At 43.5% G+C, this 23,369-nt stretch overlaps 1 protein-coding gene across 2 annotated transcripts in view; it reads right to left on the bottom strand.

Moving 5' to 3' along the window:
• LOC124803267 (lachesin-like) overlaps positions 1 to 23,369 on the bottom strand; it is a 299,773-nt gene that overhangs the window by 96,669 nt on the left and 179,735 nt on the right. For both annotated transcript variants that reach the window (XM_047264454.1, XM_047264459.1), the window contains exon 5: positions 4,838 to 5,122. In XM_047264454.1, coding sequence (XP_047120410.1) covers positions 4,838 to 5,122 — 285 coding nt within the window. The remainder of the gene's footprint in view (positions 1 to 4,837; positions 5,123 to 23,369) is intronic.

Here is a 23,369-nt window from a genome sequence, read left to right as displayed (position 1 = left end):
GGTCGGTGGATCGCTCGCCGTGGAGTCATTGCTTGGCCACCGAGGTCACTCGATCTTACCCCACTGCATTACTGTTTGTGGGGGTGGCTGAAGATCGCGGAGTGGATACAAGAGAGGTACTTCTCGCTCGTATTTTACATGCTTGTGCCCAGGTAAAGAAATGCAAACCTCTGTTCCGATCGGTGACACAACACCTGTCTGCAAGAGCAGTGACATGCATTGAAATTGACGGCGGACTGTTTGAAAATCTTCTGTGAGGAATTACACAATTAAATTAACCATAACTTAACAGTATCTTAATTTAACGTCACCTGCACCTTTCCCCTTCCTAGTTATTTTCATTGGATTACCCGGAGACGGTTAAGAAAAGGGCATATGTTTATTGGAAGTTTTTGTCCACAATCACCTGTAGTATCACCTGTCAAAGCATGTACCTTTCCTCCTGAATCACCCCTTATAATTTATACCATCTCCGCCAGATAAATCGTCCGGTCGTATATACTTATTTCCAACTGTGTGAAGTTTGGTCGGGTTCCTATTAGAAACATACTAATTCGTTCTTTTCGATAACTAGCTACATTCTCATAACATATATTTACCACTGTCATTTTTACTGTTCATATCCTTTGTGGTTATAACATTTCTGTCTTGTTTCCTAATTAAATGCACATCTCATACCAGAAAAGCGTATGTAACGTTGTCCATTTACAGTGGTAATAAATCTTTTCCTCTGTTGTCAAGTAGAATGTACTTCTTCTGTAAGTAATAAATGGCCCAATAATTTCTCTGTGAGTATTAATTTTTATATATCTTTTTTCATTAGTCGGTCATCTAAGGATCAAGATCAGATTCATCATGAGAGTTGATAGTTTTCCGTTTTCCGCTTAAGCCAGATGTTGTTCATCAATGGACCGTATCCAGCACAGTGTTTATCTGACAATTTGTCAAAATTTTTTCGTTTCTCATCTCAAGTACCAAAAGCAGCTTCATATTTTTATTTTATTTGCCTTTTTAAAGACCAGAGCTGTTAATTTCATCATCTGCAGCAAAGCTATTTGGTACTTATTTTCCCTTTATATTGTTTATATTATTTTACGCTGCAGTTTCCTGGTTTCAGTCAGACAATTTTTCACCAATATTCCTGTTTCCGAACCTTATATCTGCACACGGTTCATCAGTTTTCGCAGTATGCAGCTTGTACCTGCCTCATTTGAGGTAATTACTATATGATCATTCACGACAGTTATCGCCAGTTATGATCGATTCATACTTCATTCTGCAGCTCTTAATAGCTTCTCGCAAGTACATTTCAAACAATGCGATTTGTAATTTCTTCAAATCTTTGTTAGACTTACATCATTTTGCGTTATTCTTGACAATCCTTACCATCTGCATCTTACTGATTTTGTTTATTTCTGCTTGGAATGTTTCATAACATTCATTGCCTTTAGAAATTTTGAATCTTCTGAAGCAATGAACTACTTTCATCGGCTTACTTTACACTCGCTAAGTAGAGACATTGTACGGCTTCGGACTTTCAAGCCAAACGGCACGATAGCTGGCAGAAAGACAAGGAAGCCGCAATTAGGTATACTTGGGAGCGAATCTCTAATTTCACCGTTTACCTTCTGTGCAATGAAAATCTCACGAAAACCGTGGACAAAACCGGGAGACAAGCACTATTTCTAGTGTAATCAAACACAGAAAGTTGAGAGTTTACTATATGCAGAAGTAGGGTATGAGCATTATTTCTAATTTAATTTCTGACAAAAAGTTGAGTGTCGAAAGTGTGTCAGAGATATTTGGGTATGTGTACATACGAAGTTCGCATCTTTCCGCTACCGACATTCGCCTTATGAGCAAGGAAGAACTGCCGAAAACTGTGGTAGTACTGGGAGACTGGATCTGTTTTATTTTATTTCTGTTTTATTTCATTTCTGGGCACTGTTGCTCATTGTCCCGATGAACTGCACGTGTGTGTGTGTGTGTGTGTGTGTGTGTGTGTGTGTGTGTGTGTGTGTGTGTGTGTGAGTGTGTATGTGTATGTGTGTGTGTGTGTGTGTGTGTGTGAATAAACTCCCTGTCAATTCCAAAACAGACAGTCTGTGCTGCAACATTTGTTGACTAATAAAGCGTTTCACGCTCTTACCGCATCATCAGATTAACTGCAAAACATGAAAAAGTAATTATTACATAAAAGTTTGTCTCTCAGACCTACCTATACCATTAAGTGGCAGAATAAGCTATGGTGCGAATATGCAAACTTACCTTAAAAAGGCAGCGGAATCCGCGTTTGTCGGCATTAAGAACCGTGGCGGCAATCACCTTGGTCAAATTTAAAACCTTGGAAGAAAGCAGCTGAAGCGAAAAGCACAAACGTGAGACTGAAGATAAAAATCCTGAAAGGATGAAACCGCCCATGCAGCAGCAAGAAACCATGATACACACGCGAAGCAGAGTATTTAGGACAAAGGAGGTAAATGAACTCACCCAACACCAGTTACCAAACAATCTAGATAGCCCGGTGTTCATAGGCATGTGTCTCAGTAATGAACGGATGTGTTTTATTTGGAATATGGAAACAATGTTACTACATCAGACCAGAGCAGAATGGAGCAATGCCCATAAATTCCATATAAGAAAAACAGAATAACTGTAAGCAATAAACAGCGAGTGTCTGGTAACAAAGTGAAGTGAGACACCTCACCAGCGCTCGTTCAATGATAGCATTCCAAACGCTTTTCCGTAGCTTCAAATTCCACACAGCTGTGTCAGGTTATTTCACCAACACTCTCTCTCTGCAACATTCTTGCGATAATCTCTTGGAATGTCTGCTACTCGCGCTCTGTGAACGTCTGGGGATGCGTAGATGCCGCACGTGAGTCAGATATTTGAGTTTCTGCTTGTGCGTAATACGTTATGGAAAACGAGACTGACCCTCACTATTCAAATCCTCAAAATTTCTAACATTCTCATAGCGAAATTTTGAAAATGTAGGAGACTCATTCGCAAAACAATTTATTTCAACCAAAATACCTTAAAGCCAACACAAACTATATATTTTATACTCCAGATTCATTTGTGACGCACAGTCATCGTTTCCAAAACTTTTGTAGCTCATAGTGTATCCGCAACTTATTGAACTTCGATATTTTCTTTATCAGGTTTCGTGGGAACTTGGGAGCATATGTTGTTTGTTGTACTTTTATATTTTATTGATCAGCTTCTTGGGAACAGGACAGCCAAAGTTGCTTGGTCATGGAGGAGCCAGTACGTAGTTTACAGAATGCTGACTGGGAAATGTATAAACATAGAACTAAAGAATTAAGGACACACGAAAAAACAGTAAATGTAAGAAAAGCGTGCGGGTGCTCCTACTACATGTTACCGAGATTGTTTTGAGCACGCTGTACAAGTTTTGCTAGGAGGCCTTTACATGTTCTCCATACTCTCTCCCGACCTCTCCCCATGCCATCTCCATATTTTTTGGAGCCCCAAAGAAAGACATTAGAGGCTGTCGGTTTCTTTAGGATGAAGAGGGGCACGCCTGGGTACAATCATGATTCCGTAGGCGATGACTGTCTTGTCCCCACTGGAAAAATATATTAACAGTTGAGACGATTACACTTGAAATAATAAACACTGTACTTACTTTTTTTCATCTACCTCGTTTCATTTGACTGCCACTTATAACTGTGCTCTTAAAGTCATTCCGATTTTCATCGAAGCCTCCATTTCACTCTGTTAGGCAATGCAAGCGTTCCCTACTCTTGAATAAGTTTACCAAACCGTGGGCAGATAGCATTATGGATTGTTTCTTGGCTCACAAAACTGATATTAAAAATGGTGCTTTATGATTATGAATCCTGAATCCTCCTTGGTCATGCTGTTAAAGTTTTATGAATTTATTTGTAAAAGTATAGACAGTGGAAATTAAAATGTCCTGTGGTTCCTCTCCTGCTCCAAGTCGGCCCGTTTGACGTCCAACCTCCCTTAAAGTCATTTCGATTTTCATCCAAGCCCCCATTTCATTCTATTCTGCAATGTAAGCCTTCCCTACTCTTGAATAAGTTTACCAAACCATGGGCAGATAGCATTATGGATTGTTTCTTGGATCACAAAATTGATATTAAGAATGGCGCTTGTTTTTCTAGCGCTAAAGGAATTGGAGGAGAAAAAAATGCTGGAGAAGGTGGGACCTCTGCAGCGGCGGCCAGGAACGGTTAACTTGCTGTCGGAAGTTGCAGTGAAGAGTACAGACAGAAATACAAAACTGCTGAAGACGGATATTAAGTGAAGCAGCTGTGAAAAGAAAAATATAGCACAAGACTGGAAAAAGAGTTTCAAAAAAAAAATAAATAAATAAATAAAGATTGGTGACGTTAAAAAATGATGGTTAAAAGTGGCAGAGATTCGTTATTGTCACCTAAGTGATACACCACTGTGGGTGTAGGGGCCCTGAAATACTGATAAAAATTGAGCTTCCATTGGTACAGGAGATGGTCGGCCAGCCTTGTGTGATCAGCCAGTAAGCTAAAGACAAAATCAGCCACATACTATACTACGGTTTTAGGGGTGGCGAATCGGCCTGATATTTAAATAAGGAACTGACGTTAAAATACAAGCAGTGTTATGAACCTGTAGTCATGATTGGTATTTAGGAATCACAGCGAGAGAAAGCTACTGCCTCTAACTACACGAATAACATATCAAGGGAGCGGTCATTTGCATTGATATCGACGGTAATTCGACAAAGAAGAGTGTCAATTAACAATCACTTTGGATACAAAAGAAGATACACTTTACGTTATTTCTACAGGGGATTGATCTAACTCACCATAGAGCCTTATGGAACCCTCAGTTTCACCCAGCGAGTTCTTGGAGATGCAGCGGTAGTTGCCGAAGTCGTTGGCGGTGAGGCCCCGGATGGTGAGCCTCATGTGCGAGCGGTACGACGTCTCCTGGATGTCGGTGTGGTACTTGCTGGTGGGCAGCAGCATCACGTTGTTGTAGACCCAGTAGCTGATGGCGCGCGGGTACGCCTCCGTGTGGCAGTCGATGATGACGTCTGTACCAGATGGCGCGCCCACCAGCTGGTTCGGCACCCAGATCATAGGGGAGACTGCAACAGGTGGCCTATTTCATAAATACATGGCATATAATTGAAATTTAAATACGAATATTGAGCTGCGAATTGGACAGTTACCACAGGGTTCCATTCTTGGCCCAAGCAGCTCTGGATTCATATTAACCCTTTCATATCCTCTGGCTACAAATGTGTGAATTAACTTTTACTGTGTCTTAGCTACAACAAATGTATTTTTCGCCAAACGAAACCTGAGGTACACATTTGTGACCTTTTAATCTTCTTGTCATATGCAAGTGCTGCCAAATGCTGGGCATCACTATGAAAATATCAGCAAGTAAATGTAGCAGTACGCAGCAGCACGTGATCACCAGTATACATGCATGGGGTTGATTCGCTATATTCTACAGTATTATTGCGTACTGTTTATTGTTATTTTGCATGATAATTTTCAAATGATAGTTTTACTATTTACTACAACAGAGAGTATGCCGTAATTAGTTATTTTATTTGATGAAATGAAGTCAAGTTTACAAAGTATATTTTGAAAATGAGCATATATTTTTGAATAAATCTTGCATCTAAAATCATTTAATCATCACCTAGAATCATTACCACACAAAGAAAACTTTTCTTTCCTAAAAAAAAATTCAGGTATGAAACGGTTAATAAGTGGTACATGAAGATGGCAGATGAGACAAAATTTCTTTCAAGAAAGCAGAAGTTTCACTACAAAATATTTCGTAAATGACCTGCCAAATAATTAATGAGTCCCAGGAATGACATCTTACTCCTAGACAGACACCTCTCAGCTGATTTGTTCGGCCAGCTTCGGGCTTGGCACATGACTGTACTATGCCACCAGCACACGAAGTGCATGAACCCTAGCAGGTCAGTATGTAATCAAAATTCGTACCAGGTAGATGATATATAACTTCTGTACATTAATTCGTTGTTTTACTGACTTCTAGATTCTGTTATGTGAAAACAAGCAAGCTCTTCCATAAGTAGTAGAGTTCGAATTGGAGTGTAACCGTCACAAGGATATGATTTTGGACCTAATTCTTCTTGATACGTGTCAATGAGGAGCTTATAGTCATGAGTGATGCTTCAGAAGTTGTTTGGAGATAACGAATTTCACTATGAAATGCAATGAAAATATAAAAGCAAATAAGGTAATGAATCCAAGGAACGATGTCATTGTTTCGAGGACTGCCACCCAGCTGCGTTAAAAACTTAGGTGTTCGACAGGTTTTGTGCTTGGCCATCACTGCGCGATGCCTTCAGACAATGAATACTAGCGATCTGTTATGTAACGAAAATCCATATCGCACAGACGACCTTATTTGTTAGTTCCATACAGTATTTAAATGGTTCAAATGGCTCTGAGCGCTATGGGACTTAACATCTATGGTCAGCAGTCCCCTAGAACTTAGAACTACTTAAACCTAACTAACCTAAGGACAGCACACAACACCCAGCCATCATACAGTATTTACTTGGTTTCAATGTTCTCTACATAAGTTTGTTGCATATAATCTTGTAACCGTCTATTGCATTCAATTCTCTGCCAATTTCGATTGCATTCAGTTCTCTACCAATTTCGAGGATGATGAGCAAACGCCGAAACTTGAAGAACAATAAAATTTTTAACGCAGATGATAGGTGTTCCTTGAAATAATACGGTATAGTTCCTGAAAGTATTGCATGCTGTAGAGTACCATGATTACAAAATAAGCATACTCTCCTCATCCCGCCAGACAAAAAATGTGCGCAAAGCACTCTGCCAGAAATACCTGGCGTTTATATGTTTGCCGTCGTTATGTTGCTATTTTTTTATCCATAGTGGAAGAGTCAGGGCTCCTGTTACCCATATACTGGCAAGTGTGGCGCTGATAAAATTACAACCAAAAAAATGTTTGTACAAAACTTACTTACGGAATATAATGTAAGTTGCAATTGTCGGATAATTTATATTGCAAATAACCAACAATGAAAACTCCAGGTAGGAACATAAATAATGTAGGAAAAAGCAGATTGCTACATACGCTAAAGAAGATACATCAAATTGGAGACAGGCACATTTAAAAGATTTGCAATGTTGCAAATAAAATACTTTCATACGTTTCTTGTTCGTTACATATGTTAACATCCGTATACCTCATAGATGTTCATAATAAAGGACTATGTCTATATATAGGATACAAATCACCTTTGAGACACTAGGAGTATCACGTTACCTATAGACGCGTCTTTGAAAATAAGGCGATATCTTTGTTGTTGTTGTTGTTGTTGTTGTTGTGGTCTTCAGTCCAGAGACTGGTTTGATGCAGCTCTCCATGCTACTCTATCCTGTGCAAGCTTCATCATCTCCCAGTACCTACTGCAACCTATATCGTTCCGAATCTGCTTAATGTATTCATTTCTTGGTCTCCCTCTACGATTTTTACCCTCCTCGCTGCCCTCCAATACTAAACTGGTCATCCCTTGATGCCTCAGAATATGTCCTACCAACCGATCCCTTCCTCTAGTCAAGTTGTGCTACAAATTTCTCTTCTCCCCAGTTCTATTCAATACCTCCTCATTAGTTATGTGATCTACCCATCTAATCTTCAGCATTCTTTTGTAGCACCACATTTCGAAAGCTTCTGTTCTCTTCTTGTCTGCCGGCCGCGGTGGCCGTGCGGTTCTAAGCGCTGCAGTCCGGAACCGCGGGACTGCTACGGTCGCAGGTTCGAATACTGCCTCGGGCATGGATGTGTGTGATGTCCTTAGGTTAGTTAGGTTTAAGTAGTTCTAAGTTCTAGGGACTGATGACCTAAGATGTTAAGTCCCATAGTGCTCAGAGCCATTTGAACCATTTTCTTCTTGTCTAAACTATTTATCGTCCACGTTTCACTTCCATACATGGCTACACTCCATACAAATACTTTCAGAGCGATTTCTTTATTCGACACGTTTACCTTTTACTTTAACTTTGAAGCTTACACAGGTGTTCTGCATGGTAAAGTGTGCAAAGAAAGCTGTGTAGCATACAAAATCTGTGTTTCACAGTATAACTTAATTCAAATCTGTGCAACTGATACTAGAACCATTAAGTAAAGTTTGCAGATGAGTCTTTGTCAAAATTAGATTATTGTTAAACTAATCTATATGTGTGTAACAAGAACAACGTGAACTGTAGTGTAGTAACAGCGAAAATATAATAATTTTTTAATGTCTGAAGAAGGGCTCTCAGAGTTCGGAATAGTCTGTATTCTCATAAGAATAATGGTTTTTGGCCAAAGGCAGATTTATTGCTACGGTACTACACTGTACCAATAACATAAATCACGTCACCATGAAGAACCACATTGGAGGAACGAAGGCATAGGGAAACCAGCACATGGTGTACATACAATAGAAGCCTTCTTAATTGCATTTAAAATACACTGTATATTTTGGGTACGAAAGACATCAAGTTGATAATTGAGGTGTGCATAAATTGTAACATTGGTAGGCTACTGCCCACGGAAGGTAGAGATACGGGTTTAAACACTCGCCCTTCACTAAGTTATCGTTTATAAGTGATTGTTTGGTGCAGACGCAAATTAAAGTATGGAGTTTGAGTGAAGGTTACGTTAGGTAGCGTCATGAGGCACAATGTGAGTGGTCGTAGTGGCAAAACAAAGTGAGGCCATTGACACTTGTGCAGCTGGAATTTCACAGTGATTTGTGTACTATAAATGTAGGTACCGCAACCGGTCGCAGTAAACACCTCATATACATAGCGGATGACGAATTGCGGTTATGTTTTAATTGGTGTTCTATGGAGGTGTAATATCCAACGAGTCTCTTTTGTGAATTTGACACGAGTCATTGTCACTGTCAACGGCCTTGCTGCAGTGGTAACACCGGTTCACATCATACGATAGAGATTAAACGCTGTCTGGCTCTGCTTGCCCTTGGACAGATGAATGTCCGAGTGTGCCGAAATGAGGAGGTACTTGACTGAGAAGTAGCGGCTCTGGTCACTCTAACTGACCATTGTGCTGCCCACATGTTCCTTCATACCTACATCCAGTGGCTCCGATGCCCTGAGGATGACACGGTGGTCGGTCAGTGTTGTCGGTCCATTAAGGCCTGTTCGGAGTTTGCCTTCACTGTTATCTAGTTTTCGATCCCCTGTAGTCTCGTCAGTCGAAGACGTTACTCGAAAATTATTTGCTGAACTATGCACACTTACACTGCCTGACACAAAAGTGAAATATGCGGAAGGAGTCGATGTAAATAAATGGAACTTCATAGTTTAAAAGGGTTTCTGATGTTGTTTCAGTGACTACAAAATCGAATCAATTTTACAGAAGCATGCCAGTATGAGCACATCAGTCTAAGGTTGCATTCCCTCTGACTTCGATGCATGCAGTGATTCGGTTGGGAAATGGTACCGTAAAACCGTTGTATTGTCCCCTGAGGTAAGGTGGCCCACAGCTGTTGTGACTGATCCTTCATATCCAGTGACTGAGGGAACTCTGACTGCACGAGGGTATGTCATGGACATCGTACATCCTCTTGTGTTACCTCTTATGCGACCGAGTCTTGTTACCATCTTTCAGCGCTCCAATGATCGTCAACAAATGTCATGTGCCTCTACGAAATGCCCGTGGGATGTATTCCTGTGGGCAGTAAGAACCCCAGATATATTTCCATTACCACTTGCGTGAGACCAGCTCGGATACCATCTCCGTCCCACGTCCTCAGGACCACTGTGTCACCCTCAGCATCCGTTACTACCATTCGCTACTTGACATCCTACCCAACGGCTCACCTGACTGTGTCGGGAGGAGTAACATCCAAAACATTGTAAGAGTGGCACCTTGCCCCATATCGCCGCTATACCCTCCGATAGAGGTCGTGCAGTGTAGCGCAGAGCCGCGATCCATCGTTGAACGGCAGTGCGACGACATTTCTCAGTAGTCCATGCTCTCCGGTCACGACATCGCTCCACATTCAGACATTTACTTTCTGGTCCTTACGACAGCCTATGCAAGAGAAGGTAATGTCCCAGTCCGGCTGGTGCTAGTCTCGGACCATTGGTGTAGGATGGCACAGAATTTTGCGTGGTGTCCATTATTGTCTTCGGGTGGCAGGTGCAGATGAGAAGGGATTAAGACGTGACTGGTGCACAGTACGGTGGTCATCTCTTGTGAAGGTCAGACGTCGTAAACTAGGGCCTTGACAACGAGTACGTTTCCTTGCGATCAAACTTCGGGCCACTGACACATCAGAATACCCCCATATATCTGCGAATTGCATGATTCGACCTGCCTGCCAAATGGAGACAAATGAGTCCCGTTTCAAAATCTGTCAGGTGTTCATAACACTTAAACGTGTACGCGGCATCTCCTAGTCCTTCTCAATGATTTGACGCTATTCTTGCACCTTACATACCCTGCCAGTCTGGTAACAACACAACACACTAACGGAGCAATTTACTCCGGTGGTCTTTCTATTTGACACACAGAACTACAACTCTACTCATTTACATAACCAGCAATGATGTTTCTGTATGTATGAAGTCACACTGCCGTCCGACCGTGTATTTTGGGTGCCTCACTGTTTCTGGCAGGCAGTGTTAATACTAAAGTGGTAATGATTTCACAACACCGTGGTATCCACAACAAATTCGTTACAGGAATGAATTTCTCATGGACACCCCATTGCAGTGCACTGAGAATGATCTTAATATCAATGGCCCAGAAAATAATGTTCCGTAACACATTCTTCTGATGTTGATCTTACAGTTACTCGAAACGCTGTGCAATAGAATAATGAAGACATTTTCGAAATCCCATAATTACCTCCCACTGCGACGCACAATTTTGAAATTTGTCTAAAAGATGTCAACAGTCTTTCTCTGCAATGGCGCAAAAATCTGGCACCCGAAACGGACCCTCGGGATGGGCGATGATTCCTAAAGCAAAGTGTCGACACATTCGAAAGAAAGGTCACAGCTCAAAAGTTCGTATGAGCAGATTAATGATGTCACATTGGCACCAAATTTTAGCATAATTCTGCCCAACGTCACCGTGGACAGGTCATACTACACGAAGGTCGTCGCAGCCCACATTACCCAAATTTTTCGCCTGCTTTTGACGTCCTTGCGATGGATGTCAGAACGCGACATCCAGCGTTGAAACCACCTGGTTTTCTCATGGTTAGCTGAGGCAGACACACCGCCGCACTGTCCGCCCCGATAGCTGAGTAGTCAGCGTGACGGACTGCCGTCATACGGACCCGTCCTGGATTCCCGGCTGGGTCGGGGATTTTCTCCGCTCAGGGACTGTGTGTTGTGTTGTCTCCATCATCATTTCATCCCCATCCGGCGCGCAGGTCGCCCAATGTGGCGTCAAATGTAATAAAAACTACACCAAGGCGGAAAGGTTTCTGCCCGCCAATAACGCCAAACGCTCATTTCCATTACCGTCGCACTGAAAGGACACGGGAAAGCCTAATGGCGTGGCATAAAGGGCGTCTATGAAACCACACCGTTCCTAGTGGCTTTGATTCCCATACATTTTGCGGTTAAAAGAGATTGTTCTCAAAAGATAAGTAACCCTAAGAAGTTATTGACTATATTCGACATTGCTCGCACCTTAGAACGTTACAATCCTCCTCTAAGGACATTGTGGTGCTGCATCCCCATTGAGCATAAGTATCCTCTGCTGTTTCATATCAAGTTCAGATTTCGTATAATGATTTCGAACGGTCACTAGTGGTTCCAGTCTGTGCACGAGATTAAAAATGACGGTCGCTTTGAAATCGAAATGGTTGCAGCCCCATAATGTCCTTAGGTGTTGAAACGTCCAAGGGTGTCTAAGGTTGTCAAGAAAATCCTCCTCTTATTCATCGTACTGCGAACTATCATTTTTGAGTGACAAGTATGTGTAAATCAGTGCCCCAGGACAACTGGTGGTTCTATTGACGCCCTTTATGCCACACCCTGTGGGCTTTTTGTATGGCTTATGAGCGGAGCTTTATGTGAAATGCATTCCTCGGTCACTCCAAGAAAACCGCATGATTTCAAAGCTGAATGTATCGGTTAAGAGTTTCTTCGCAAAGACGTCAAAATAAGGAATGAAGCCGGCGGGGTGGCCGAGCGGTTCTAGGCGCTACAGTCTGGGACCGCCCGACCGCTACGGTAGCAGGTTCGAATCCTGCCTCGGCCATGAATGTGTATGATGTCCGTAGGTTAGTTAGGTTTAAGTAGTTCTAAGTGGTAGGGGACTGATGACCTCAGAAGTTAAGTCCCACAGTACTCAGAGCCATTTGAACCATTTTTGAAGGAGTGAAATACAGGTTAAGATGCGATGTGAGAAGTGTCCCATCACGTAACACGTCCACGGTGACGTTAGGCTGAACTGAGGTATTATTTGGTTCGAATGTGACACCACCGACCAACATTACAGCTCACATGAAGATTTTAACTGTGGTCTTTTTTCCGCATATGTCGACCCTGTTCTTCAAACCGCCGCCAACGCAAGGGTGGCGTCGCGTGGTGCCAAGCTTTTGAACCTTCACAGAGGGAGCTTGTAGGCACAGTTGCAGCAAATTTCAGACATGTGTTGCAGTGGTAGACAATTAGGGGTAACGAAAAAGTGATCGCTGAATTTTGTTCCACAGTGTAGTTGATGACACAGTGAACCTTATGTAATGTTAAAGCCAGCGACTGGTTGCATGTTATACCTACTTAAGCCTTGAATAATAAATTAAAGTTCAAATGGTTCAAATGGCTCTAAGCACTATGGGACTTAACATCTGAGGTCATCAGTCCCCTAGACTTAGAACTAGTTAAACCTAACTAACCTAAGGACATCACATACATCCATGCCCGATGCAGGATTCGAACATGCGACCGTAGCGGCAACGTGGTTCCGTACTGAAGTGCCAACAACGGCTCGGCTACGGCGGCCGGCTACATGAAAATCATGAGGCTAGTAATCCATGAACACTGTGACTGGTTGCATTTAACACATGCACCCTCTGTTATAACACAGTAACGGAAAAATTGTCTGCCAGTATAGGCAATGATTGAAGTAATTTGACGTGACACGTTCGTGCCGAAACAGTATCGCGCCGGTTCCGCTGCAGGGTGACACGCTGATCAGCCGGGGTCACTTTTTGTCCATCACGTTTGAGTTACGTCATGTTGGCTACAATCGACAGCGGCCGAGTCGGAACTCGACATATAACACAGTCCGGTCGGGCGGCCGGCGGTGTGTGCGACAGAACGCCGGCGTGGCGGGCGGTTGTAACGGCGAGATACGCGGGCCTACCGCGAGGACGGCCGACGACGAGCGACGAGCAACGCCGCGCAAATCACGCCGCGGAAGCGCCGACCAGCCCGACGCTGTCGCCGCAAATCACCGGTAGCAACTCGTGCCGCCGGACGCGTTCACTGGCCACGCTCTAACTCACGGCCGCCGCGTTGTCACGCCTAATCAGGGAACAGCCCTGCGTGACCCGCCGCTGTACCGAAATAAATAAACCTCTCTGATCTCTGGAGTGGGCAGAGTGTACCACTGTAACGGGACTTTATCTCCTTTACCGTAAAGAGTATTTCGAAAGACTAACTGTAGCATAACCAGATTATACATACAAATATTGTTTTTCATGTTGCCAACCTTTTTCGTGCATCCACATCTACATCTACATTTATGCTCCGCAAGCCACCCAACGGTGTGTGGTGGAGGGCACTTAACGTGTCACTGTCATTACCTCCCTTTTCTGTTCAAATGGATCAAATGGCTCTCAGCACTATGGGACTCAACTGCTGTGGTCATAAGTCCCCTAGAACTTAGAACTACGTAAACCTAACTAATCTAAGGACATCACACACATCCATACCCCAGGCAGGATTCAAACCTGCGATCGTAGCGGTCGTGCGGTTCCAGACTGTAGCGCCTTTAACCGCTCGGCCACTCCGGCCGGCCCATTTCAGTTCCAGTCGCGTGTGGTTCGCGGGAAGAACGACTGTCTGAAAGCCTCCGTGCGCGCTCTAATCTCTCTAATTTTACATTCGTTATCTCCTCGGGAGGTACAAGTAGGGGGAAGCAATATACTCGATACCTCATCCAGAAACGCACCCTCTCGAAACCTGGACAGCAAGCCACACCGCAATGCAAATCGCCTCTCTTGCAGAGTCTGCCACTTGAGTTTGCTAAACATCTCCGTAACGCTATCACGCTTACCATATAACCTTGTGACGAAATGCACAGTTCTTCTTTGGATCTTCTCTATCTCCTCTGTCAATCCGACCTGGGCCGGCCAGAGTGGCCGAGCGGATTTAGGCGCTTTAGTCTCGACCCGCGCGACCGCTACGGTCGCAGGTTCGAATCCCGCCTCGGGCATGGATGTGTGTGATGTCCTTAGGGTAGTTAGGTTTAAGTAGTTCTAAGCCCTAGGGGACTGATGACCTCAGACGTTAAGTCCCATTGTGCTCAGAGCCATTTGAACCATTTGAATCCGACCTGGTACGGATCCCACACTGATGAACAATACTCAAGTATAGGTCGAACGAGTGTTTTGTAAGCCACCTCCTTTGTTGATGGACTACATTTTCTAAGGACTCTCCCAATGAAGCGCGGGTTCCCCGGTTCGATTCCCGGAGGGGTCAGGGATTTTCTCTGCCTCGTGATGACTGGGTGTTGTGTGATGTCCTTCGGTTAGTTAGGTTTAAGTAGTTCTGAGTTATAGGGGACTGATGACCATAGACGTTAAGTCCCATAGTCCTCAGAGCCATTTGAACCATCTCCCAATGAACCTCAACTTGGCACCCGCCTTACCAACAATTAATTTCATATGGTCATTCCACTTCAAATCGTTCCGTACGCATACTCCCAGATATTTTACGGAAGTAACTGCTAACAGTGTTAGTTCCGCTATCGTATAATCATACAATAAAGCCGCTGAAGCAACTTCAGACTATTTTTCTACCGTGTTATATTGTGTTGTGAGACCAAAGACGTTCCTTTGTTTGACTATTTTCTTTATTAAGCCTATTACGGCGTTATTGTCATCTGCAGGTCATATTAGGTGGTCCTTATATCCAAATAACATCCATGTATCGATTTCTGTCCCACTGTTTTATCAGTTTCCTTCTTTGATGCAGTTTGAGGTAAAGTAGACGTCCAACTTCTGTTGCTGTAATTATTCATGTATACTCATGCTCATAAATTAAGGATAATTGCAAAAAAGTGGTTCAAATGGCTCTGAGCACTATGGGACTTAACTTCTGAGGTCATCAGTCCCCTAGAACTTAGAAGTACTTAAACCCATCTAACCTAAGGACATCACACACATCCATGCCCCAGGCAGGATTCGCACGGTTCCAGACTGTAGCGCCTAGAACCGCTCGGCCACCCCGGCAGGTGATAATTGCAGAATGTGGTGTCACACAACGTGGCAATACACAAAACTGGCATTAATAGCATAGGCGCATGTGGAACACACACGACACAGATCTGTTAAGTCTACGATATTGGTGATAAGTTGAGAAAACCGTCCCGAAACACATGTGCTACAAAACGCCACTGTTTCCTTCGCATGTACCCCGACATCAATATGGGATATGATCACCGTCCACACGTACACAGGCAGCACAATGGGTTGGCGTACTCTGGATCAGGTGGTCGAGCAGCTGCTGGGGTACAGCCTCCCATTCTTTCACCTGTGCCTGTCGGAGCTCCTGAAGTGTCGTAGGGGTTTGAAGACGTGCAGCGATACGTCGACCGAGAGCATCCCAGACGTGCTCGATGAGGTTTAGGTCTGGAGAACAGGCAGGCCACTCCATTCGCTTGATATATTCCGTTTCAAGGTACTCCTCCACGAAGGCAGCTCGGTGGGGCTGTGCGTTATCATCCATCAGGAGGAAAGTGGGACCCACTGCACGCTTGAAAAGTTGGACATACTGGTACAAAATGACGTCCCGATACACCTTACTTGTTACAGTTCCTCTGTCAAAGACATACAGGGGTGTACGTGCATCAATCATAATCCCACCCCACACCATCAAACCACGACCTCCACATAGGTCACTTTCAAGGACATTAAGGGGTTGCTATCTGGTTCATGGTTCACGCTAGATGAAAACCCGACGAGAATCACTGTTGAGACTATACCTGGACTCGTCCGTGAATATAACCTGGGACCACTGTCCCAATGAGCATGTACTGTGTTCTTGACACCAAGCTTTACGGGCTGTCCTGTGACGAGGGGTCCGTGGATTGAACCTTGCAGGTCTCTGGGCGAATAAACCATGTCTGTTCAGTCGTCTGTAGACTGTGTCTCTGGATACAACTTTTTCATTGGCTGTGGTAAGGTCCCAAGCAAGGCTACCTGCAGTACTCCATGGCCGTCTGCGGGCACTGATGGTGAGATATGGATCTCCTTGTGGTGTTGTACACTGTGGACGTCCCGTACTGCAGCGCCTGGACACGTTTCCTGTCTGCTGGAATCGTTGCCGTAATCCTGAGATCACACTTTGTGGCACACAGTGGGTCCGTGCTACGACCTACGGTGTTTGACCAGCCTCCAGTCGCCCTAGTATTCTACCCCTTATAACGTCACCAATATGTGTTCTTTGAGTCATTTTCAACATACAGTCGCCATTAGCACGTCTGAAAACGTCTGCACACTTTCGCGCTGCACCGTACTCTGACATGCACCAACACACCTCTGCTGCCAGCACCACCGTGCGACGACCGCAGGTCAGATGCACCGCATGGTCATACCCCTGCAAACCGACCACCAGAGCGTTGTTTCACCATGTATCGTCATCATACCTAATTTATGAGCTTGAGTGTAGTTGTGAAATTGTGAAAGTTACTTACAAAACGATAGTAACAGCTGAGCTGGGCCGCTTCTTCATCGGTAAACTTATCCATGCTCCTGTATATCGCTATTAACACTACCGGAAAAACAAATCCGATACAAGGTCCAGCAGTACCAAAGGCAAGCTTGAGGATTAACAATCGAGTAGGCCTTACTGTTATCGACAGCAAGTACCGGGAGTGAATGGTGCAAGGTTGTTTCCAAACATCACACATAGCGAACAAGCCGACATTAATATTTTGTGCAGTTTTAGTGCAATACAGTTACCGAGCTAAATCTGGCAACAGAACAAACGAGACCCCTAGAAATTAGAACTACTTAAACCTAACTAACCTAAGGACATCACGCACATCCATCCCGAGGCAGGACTCGAAACTGCGACCGTAGCGGTCGCGTGGTTCCAGACTGTAGCGCCTAGAACCGCTCGGCCACCCCAGCCGGCCTCAATAGTCTCTTCCGTTTTCATTAAACTATAAATATGGTGCCCAAATAAGTACAAGTATTTACAAGTCCACCTAGTATAATATGTAGCGCTACATTCCCACAGCGTGGGATAGCTTACCGACTCCTAGGTAGTAAACCATGTCTGTACGAAGCTTCAATTAAATTCCTCCCTCTGTTTCAGAGCAATGCTTACTTGTTACTTCCTTCCCTCACTCATCTCGGCCCCCACAATGCTTGACACGTGATTCCTGGTCCCGTAGTGCCTTTTCTATATGGTAGGTCATACATCTAAGTTCCGCTAAATTGAAGAACTGGACTTTACGTTTGACACATTCCTACCAGCACCACCACCTCCGGTGGTTAAATGTCAACGGAACTGTCACCAATTCGCCCAGCAACCGTCAAACCACAACTTCGACATTAGTATGGCTCGTTATAGACGATTATTGCGTCACAGTCTACAATCCGAAACTATGAACGCTTGAATAACAAAAGAGCACGGACAAACGGATTTCTGAACGTTGTGCACATTGATTGTAATTTTAACTGCAAATTCCATATTACGTGTATTCCCACATGTTTCAGTCTAGCACCATCTGCGCACAACTATTTGTAGATTTTGGAGACGTAAACACCAGTGATTGGACATCTTTTTTCCAAACCTCCATTCACGAAGTAATATTCTCTGGTGACTCCACACATGCAAACTAAGCATTCATTAGAGATAGTTGTTTTGTAGGGAAAATTTCTGATCCTCACCTTTGAATCCCAAGTAGGCTACTATATAAAAAGAAGCTAGGCATACTGACAAAAAATTTATTCAAATACGAACTTTGCTCTGAAGAATTAATGACCGTTCGAAAATAGTAGCAGTATCCACAAATAAGATACTAGGAACAAAAGTAGTTTCTAGTATTCCTATCTTAACATTATATTTGCAAATAAAACAGACAATTATGTGCTCAGAGGAATACTGACAGAAATTAAAGACGCTGGCAGAAAATGAAAAAAGTATTCAACAACTAACTACGTAATCTTAACTGAAAGCAAGTAGCCTTTAAGCTTCTGATGGTGCTGGAAACGCGTAAACATTTTTCTGAGCTTTAAAAGAGACTACAAACAATTTCTGCTTGACAACTCCACCTACTCCATAGATGAATTGATGAGTAGATAATACGTGTGTCTGATTGGATTAGATTAATTAAATATTGTTGTAGCAAATAAGTAGACGTTCCGCATCCAGCGTTATTTATAGTGAAAACGTGGCGTATTAATACAGGTACTAAAAATTCCAAATAATAGGGAACTTTTGGAATTACGAACTACGGAAACTGCAAATAACTAACATTTTAAAGGGAAGTCATTGTTTTCTTTCCGATTCTCTAGTATGGAACGTACTTCTCTGTTAGTCTATCATTCGATTCCACGAAATTCCTAGCTAGTTTCTCTGTCAAAATTGACGGATATTATTATTTGCGTGGCTTCTGCGATGATTAAGTCCTATTAAACTGTAGCACGGGTTCGAATGCTTACGCATAGTACGCTATCGACATCGTCTAATTCCCCTTCATCACTCTGATATTGCAGACACTGTTAATCGTATACTACTTTGACTTAACAATTTCACCAGCGATATTTTACGAAACATGTGAGCCCCCAGAAATTCGGCTTTATATCTACAAAGTACACTATAAGAGAAGTAAAAGACGCCCCATGAACGATTTATCCATATTGGAATGGAAATCGGTAGACGTGACTTACACGTACAGACAAACAACTGATTGCAATTTCAGAAAAATAGGATGATTTATTGCAGAGAAGAAGGTTCGTAAACTAATCAGTTCAATAATGGATTGATCCATCTCTGGCCCTTTTGCAAGCAGTTATTCGGCAGTTACTGAACTCATGTACGTCGTCTTGAGGAGTATGGTGCCACATTCTGTCCGATAGGCGCGTTACATCGTTCAAATGCCGAGCTGACTGGAGGGTCCAGCCCACAATGCTTCAAAAGCTCTCATCTGACGTGAGATCTAGACGTTACTGGAAAAGGTGCGGTTCGAAGGAAGCAGCATAAACCTTGTCGTGAGCAGGCAGGCATTATTTTGCTGAAATGCAAGCCCAGGATGGCTTGCCATGAAGGTCAACTAAGCGGGGTGTAGAATATCGTCAGCTTACCAGTGTACCGCAAGGGTGCCGCAGATGATAACCAAAGAGGCTTTGCTATGGAAAGAAATGGCACTACAGACTGTGACCCCTGGATGAGAGGTCATATGGTGGACGACAGTCGGGTTGGTATCCCACTGCAGTCTAGGGCGCCTCCGAGCACGTCTTCGCTGGTCATCAGGGCCTGGAACCTCATTGATTGGAGTACAATTATCTACACTGACGAGTTCCGCTTCGGACTGGGCGTCAATGAGCAGCGAAGAGGTGTCTTAAGACTGCCCAGACGGCGTTGGAACACCAACCTGCCTGTCACTCCATAGTGTCTGACAACCAGGAGTGGTGGACTGTGATGACCATTTCTTATCATAGCAGGACACTTACAGCACAGTGCCGATATTCTACACCTAGTATTGTTACCTTCCTGGCAAGCCACTGCTTGTCTTCGTCCTTCTCAAACCCTACCTTTGCCAGCAATGTGTGTGGACCTCTCCCCAGTTGAGAATGTTTTGTGCATTACGGGCAGGGCTCTCCAACCTGCCCTGCAATTTAATGATCTAACGTGCCAATTGGATAGAACATGGCGCCAAGTCCCTCAAGAGGACATCCAACAACTCTGTCAATCAGCGCCAAGAAGAATAACTGATTGCATTAGGACCAGAGGTGAACCAATGCGTTATTGACTTGTTCGGTTTGTCAAGTTCTTTACCTTCGGTAAATCATCAATTTTTTTCTAATATTGTAACGATTTTTTTCTGTACGTCTACGAATTTCCAACCCATTCGTATTATTCATTCTTGGTGCGTTTTTTTTTTTTTTTTTGTAGTAGACTGTAGATTAAGTATAGAGGAAGATAGGTGATGGAATACATCCAGTAGTTTGCAGATTCTACTGCAGAGAATCTTAGGGATGTGTGTTTCATCCAGGGAGCGAGTGGCTCGCAAGATATTCGTTTGGCAGATTCTTGAGTTTTGTTCGTCAGAGTGAGACTCTTAGCATGTGAAATTAAGAGAGGACGTTAAATAGGTCCAAAGAAGAAGGAAGCGTTTCGTCGTGGAATCGTTTACTCGTTGGGAGAGGGTCACAAGATGCTAGACGACGCATTTGTGACGCCACAGGAGAGCCGTCTTGCTTCGTGGAGACGTTTGCTGTTGAAATTTCGAGTCGAGAGCCCGTACTCCAAGAGGTTTCTGGCTACACGTTGGTTCCTCTCACTTGCGTCTCGCGAAATGGTCAAGACCACTCGTTTAACATTTTTCACTGCTTTATTCGACTTCATTGAAACAGATCGGGTATATTTCTTTCCTTAAGAATCATCAACAGAAGCAATGTTCCTCTGTCGTGTTACCGGCAGCTCACTGCAGTGAAAGATTTTACTCTCAATATCAATTGACCTGTGATGGGATGTATTCACAAGTAACCTCTTGAATCACGAGTAGATGGTGTGACATCTAGGTGATTAGAAACATTATGCAATTCATTCCCAATAAATACTTATTAGGTGTCTCAATCCATTCAGCAACTGCTGTAATTCTCCCTCACTTTCACTGATATTATTGATGACATTAGCGAATATTGCTGGCGAAGAGTTCTCGGGCTTCCAGCCGGGTGGCGGTGTCTTCAAACAGCGACGTTTCGACGAGTGACATACTCTGACTTCGCCAGAAGATGATGAGTATGTCACTCGTCGAAACGTCGCTGTTTGAAGACACCGCCACCCGGCTAGAAGCCCGAGAACTCTTCGCCAGCTGTATACGCCGGGAAAGCACACACTCACATTAGCGAATATTATTACTGGTATCCCTCTACCTTGAATTTTAAACATTGCTTACTTGTTTGCTTCGTCGATGCTTAAACAGTACTGGCGGAAGTCTACATTCCCGTCTTACACACCTTTTTAATCCAAGCAGTTGGTTCTTCGTCTTCCAGTCTTATTTTTGACTCTTGGTTGTTGTACATATTATATATGACCCCTCCTTCCCTACAGATTAACGCTATTTTTCACAAAGTTTAGAGCATCTTTCAATATTTTACATTGTCGAACGCTTTTTCCAGATGTCTTGATTGTTCTTCAGTTTGCTTCCGTTGCCAACCGCAACTTCAGAACTGCCTCTCTGCATTTCCTACTATATATTTTACGTCGTCATTCCACTTTAGGTTGCTCCAGGTGATTACTTCAACGCATTTTATTGGATTCACTCTTGCCAATGATTTGACATCAATTCGTACTGTAAAGTAAAACTAGCGAATCTCTTCACCCATTTATGCACCATACGGTACATTTGTACTCTTTCTCCCCTTCCACCTTACGTTATCTCTTTCATCTTTGTATTACGGCTCTGCCACATCCCAACCACATGGTCTCTTCCTGATTTCTGACAGCCATCTCAATACCTTAATTACACCCTGACAGTCCGTTCCTCCGATTGCAACACTCTACGACTCAAAAGATTTCATAAAACGTCCTCTCCAAAATACCCTTCCCCAGTGCACGTCCTTCAACATTTAGTAACAATTTAGTGTTTCGTTTTAAGATCGGTACCTGTCTGCATCATCTTTTACATATACAGGGTGGTCCATTGATCATAATCGGGCCAAATATCTCACGAAATAAGCGTCAAACGAAAAAACTACAAAGAACGAAACTTGTCTAACTTGAAAGGCGAAACCAGATGGCGCTAAGGTTTGCCCGCCAGATGGCGCTGCCATAGATCAAACGGAGATCAACTGCGGTTTTTTTTTTTAATAGGAACCGCCATTGTTATTACATATTCGCGTAGTACGTAAAGAAATATGAATGTTTTAGTTGGACCACTTTTTTCGCTTTGTGATATTTAGTTTCTGAAGCATGGCTTTATGACTAGCAGTACAACTGTTAATTATTAACATGTCGCCAGTATGACTTTATGTAGCAATTGTGTTAGCTTTACAGGAACTTACTACGTATGGTACAAATTAAAGCTAATCTCTATGTTTGCTGAAGTACGTTACCAGCGAACGAGATTATTCTAGCAAACGATAATTTACGAAAGTGCCTAAAGTTAACTGCCTTACAAATTCGGAGCGACGCAGATCACTGTAATTTTTTTGCATTTTACAGATATGAGTGTTACGTGTTCTGTGGCCATCAGAAATAGAGACGAATTCGAAGTGTGCGTTCCACTATTCGGAATAATTAAAACCTAGAGGAGGCCCACTCTTTCTCCGGAATAAAATCGCGGTGATTTCACGAGCAGTAAATGAATTTCTGGGGCTTTAGGAGGCCATTTATGCCTCTGAAAGCGGCCATCAATAAAATGGGCCTACGCGCCTTATAGTCAGTCCTCTTTCTGGGGGGTGGGAGGAGTGGATTCCCTGTCAGTGACAACGGCTAGCCGATGGTTCCCTAGCGAGTGATCAGGGCTGATGGTGAGAGTATGGGTAGGACAGGGGGGGGGGGGGTGAGGGAGGTGATGGAGAGAAGCCAGTGGCCACTGGGCGGCTGTTTCCGTGCCAAGACTGTGGAGGTCGTCTTTCACCCTGACAGAGGGCCGGTCGGCGCAAACGTCATATGCCTCGCCGGCTACTCAGGCCCTAAAATACAACCGCGCCCCGGCTGACCTATGGCCCGCGAGACGAAGGGCCTGTGGATGATTTATTTTTCCTCTAGTATCGTATATATGTTAGCTTCGCCGCTTAACATCGGACTGCTTTCTCATAGATTTTACTGATGGCGCCAATAGCTAAAGATGAACGACCCGGACCAAGAAAAATCGTGTTTAAAATTATTGTATTGCAAATAAGAAATTAGTTTTAAAAATTATAACCA

The sequence above is a fragment of the Schistocerca piceifrons genome, chromosome 1 (genome assembly GCF_021461385.2).
Source record: "Schistocerca piceifrons isolate TAMUIC-IGC-003096 chromosome 1, iqSchPice1.1, whole genome shotgun sequence".
NCBI classification, from domain to species: Eukaryota; Metazoa; Arthropoda; class Insecta; order Orthoptera; family Acrididae; genus Schistocerca; species Schistocerca piceifrons.
The sequence above is the reverse complement of the archived record's forward strand: the minus strand, read 5'-3'. Positions and strand labels throughout refer to the sequence as shown.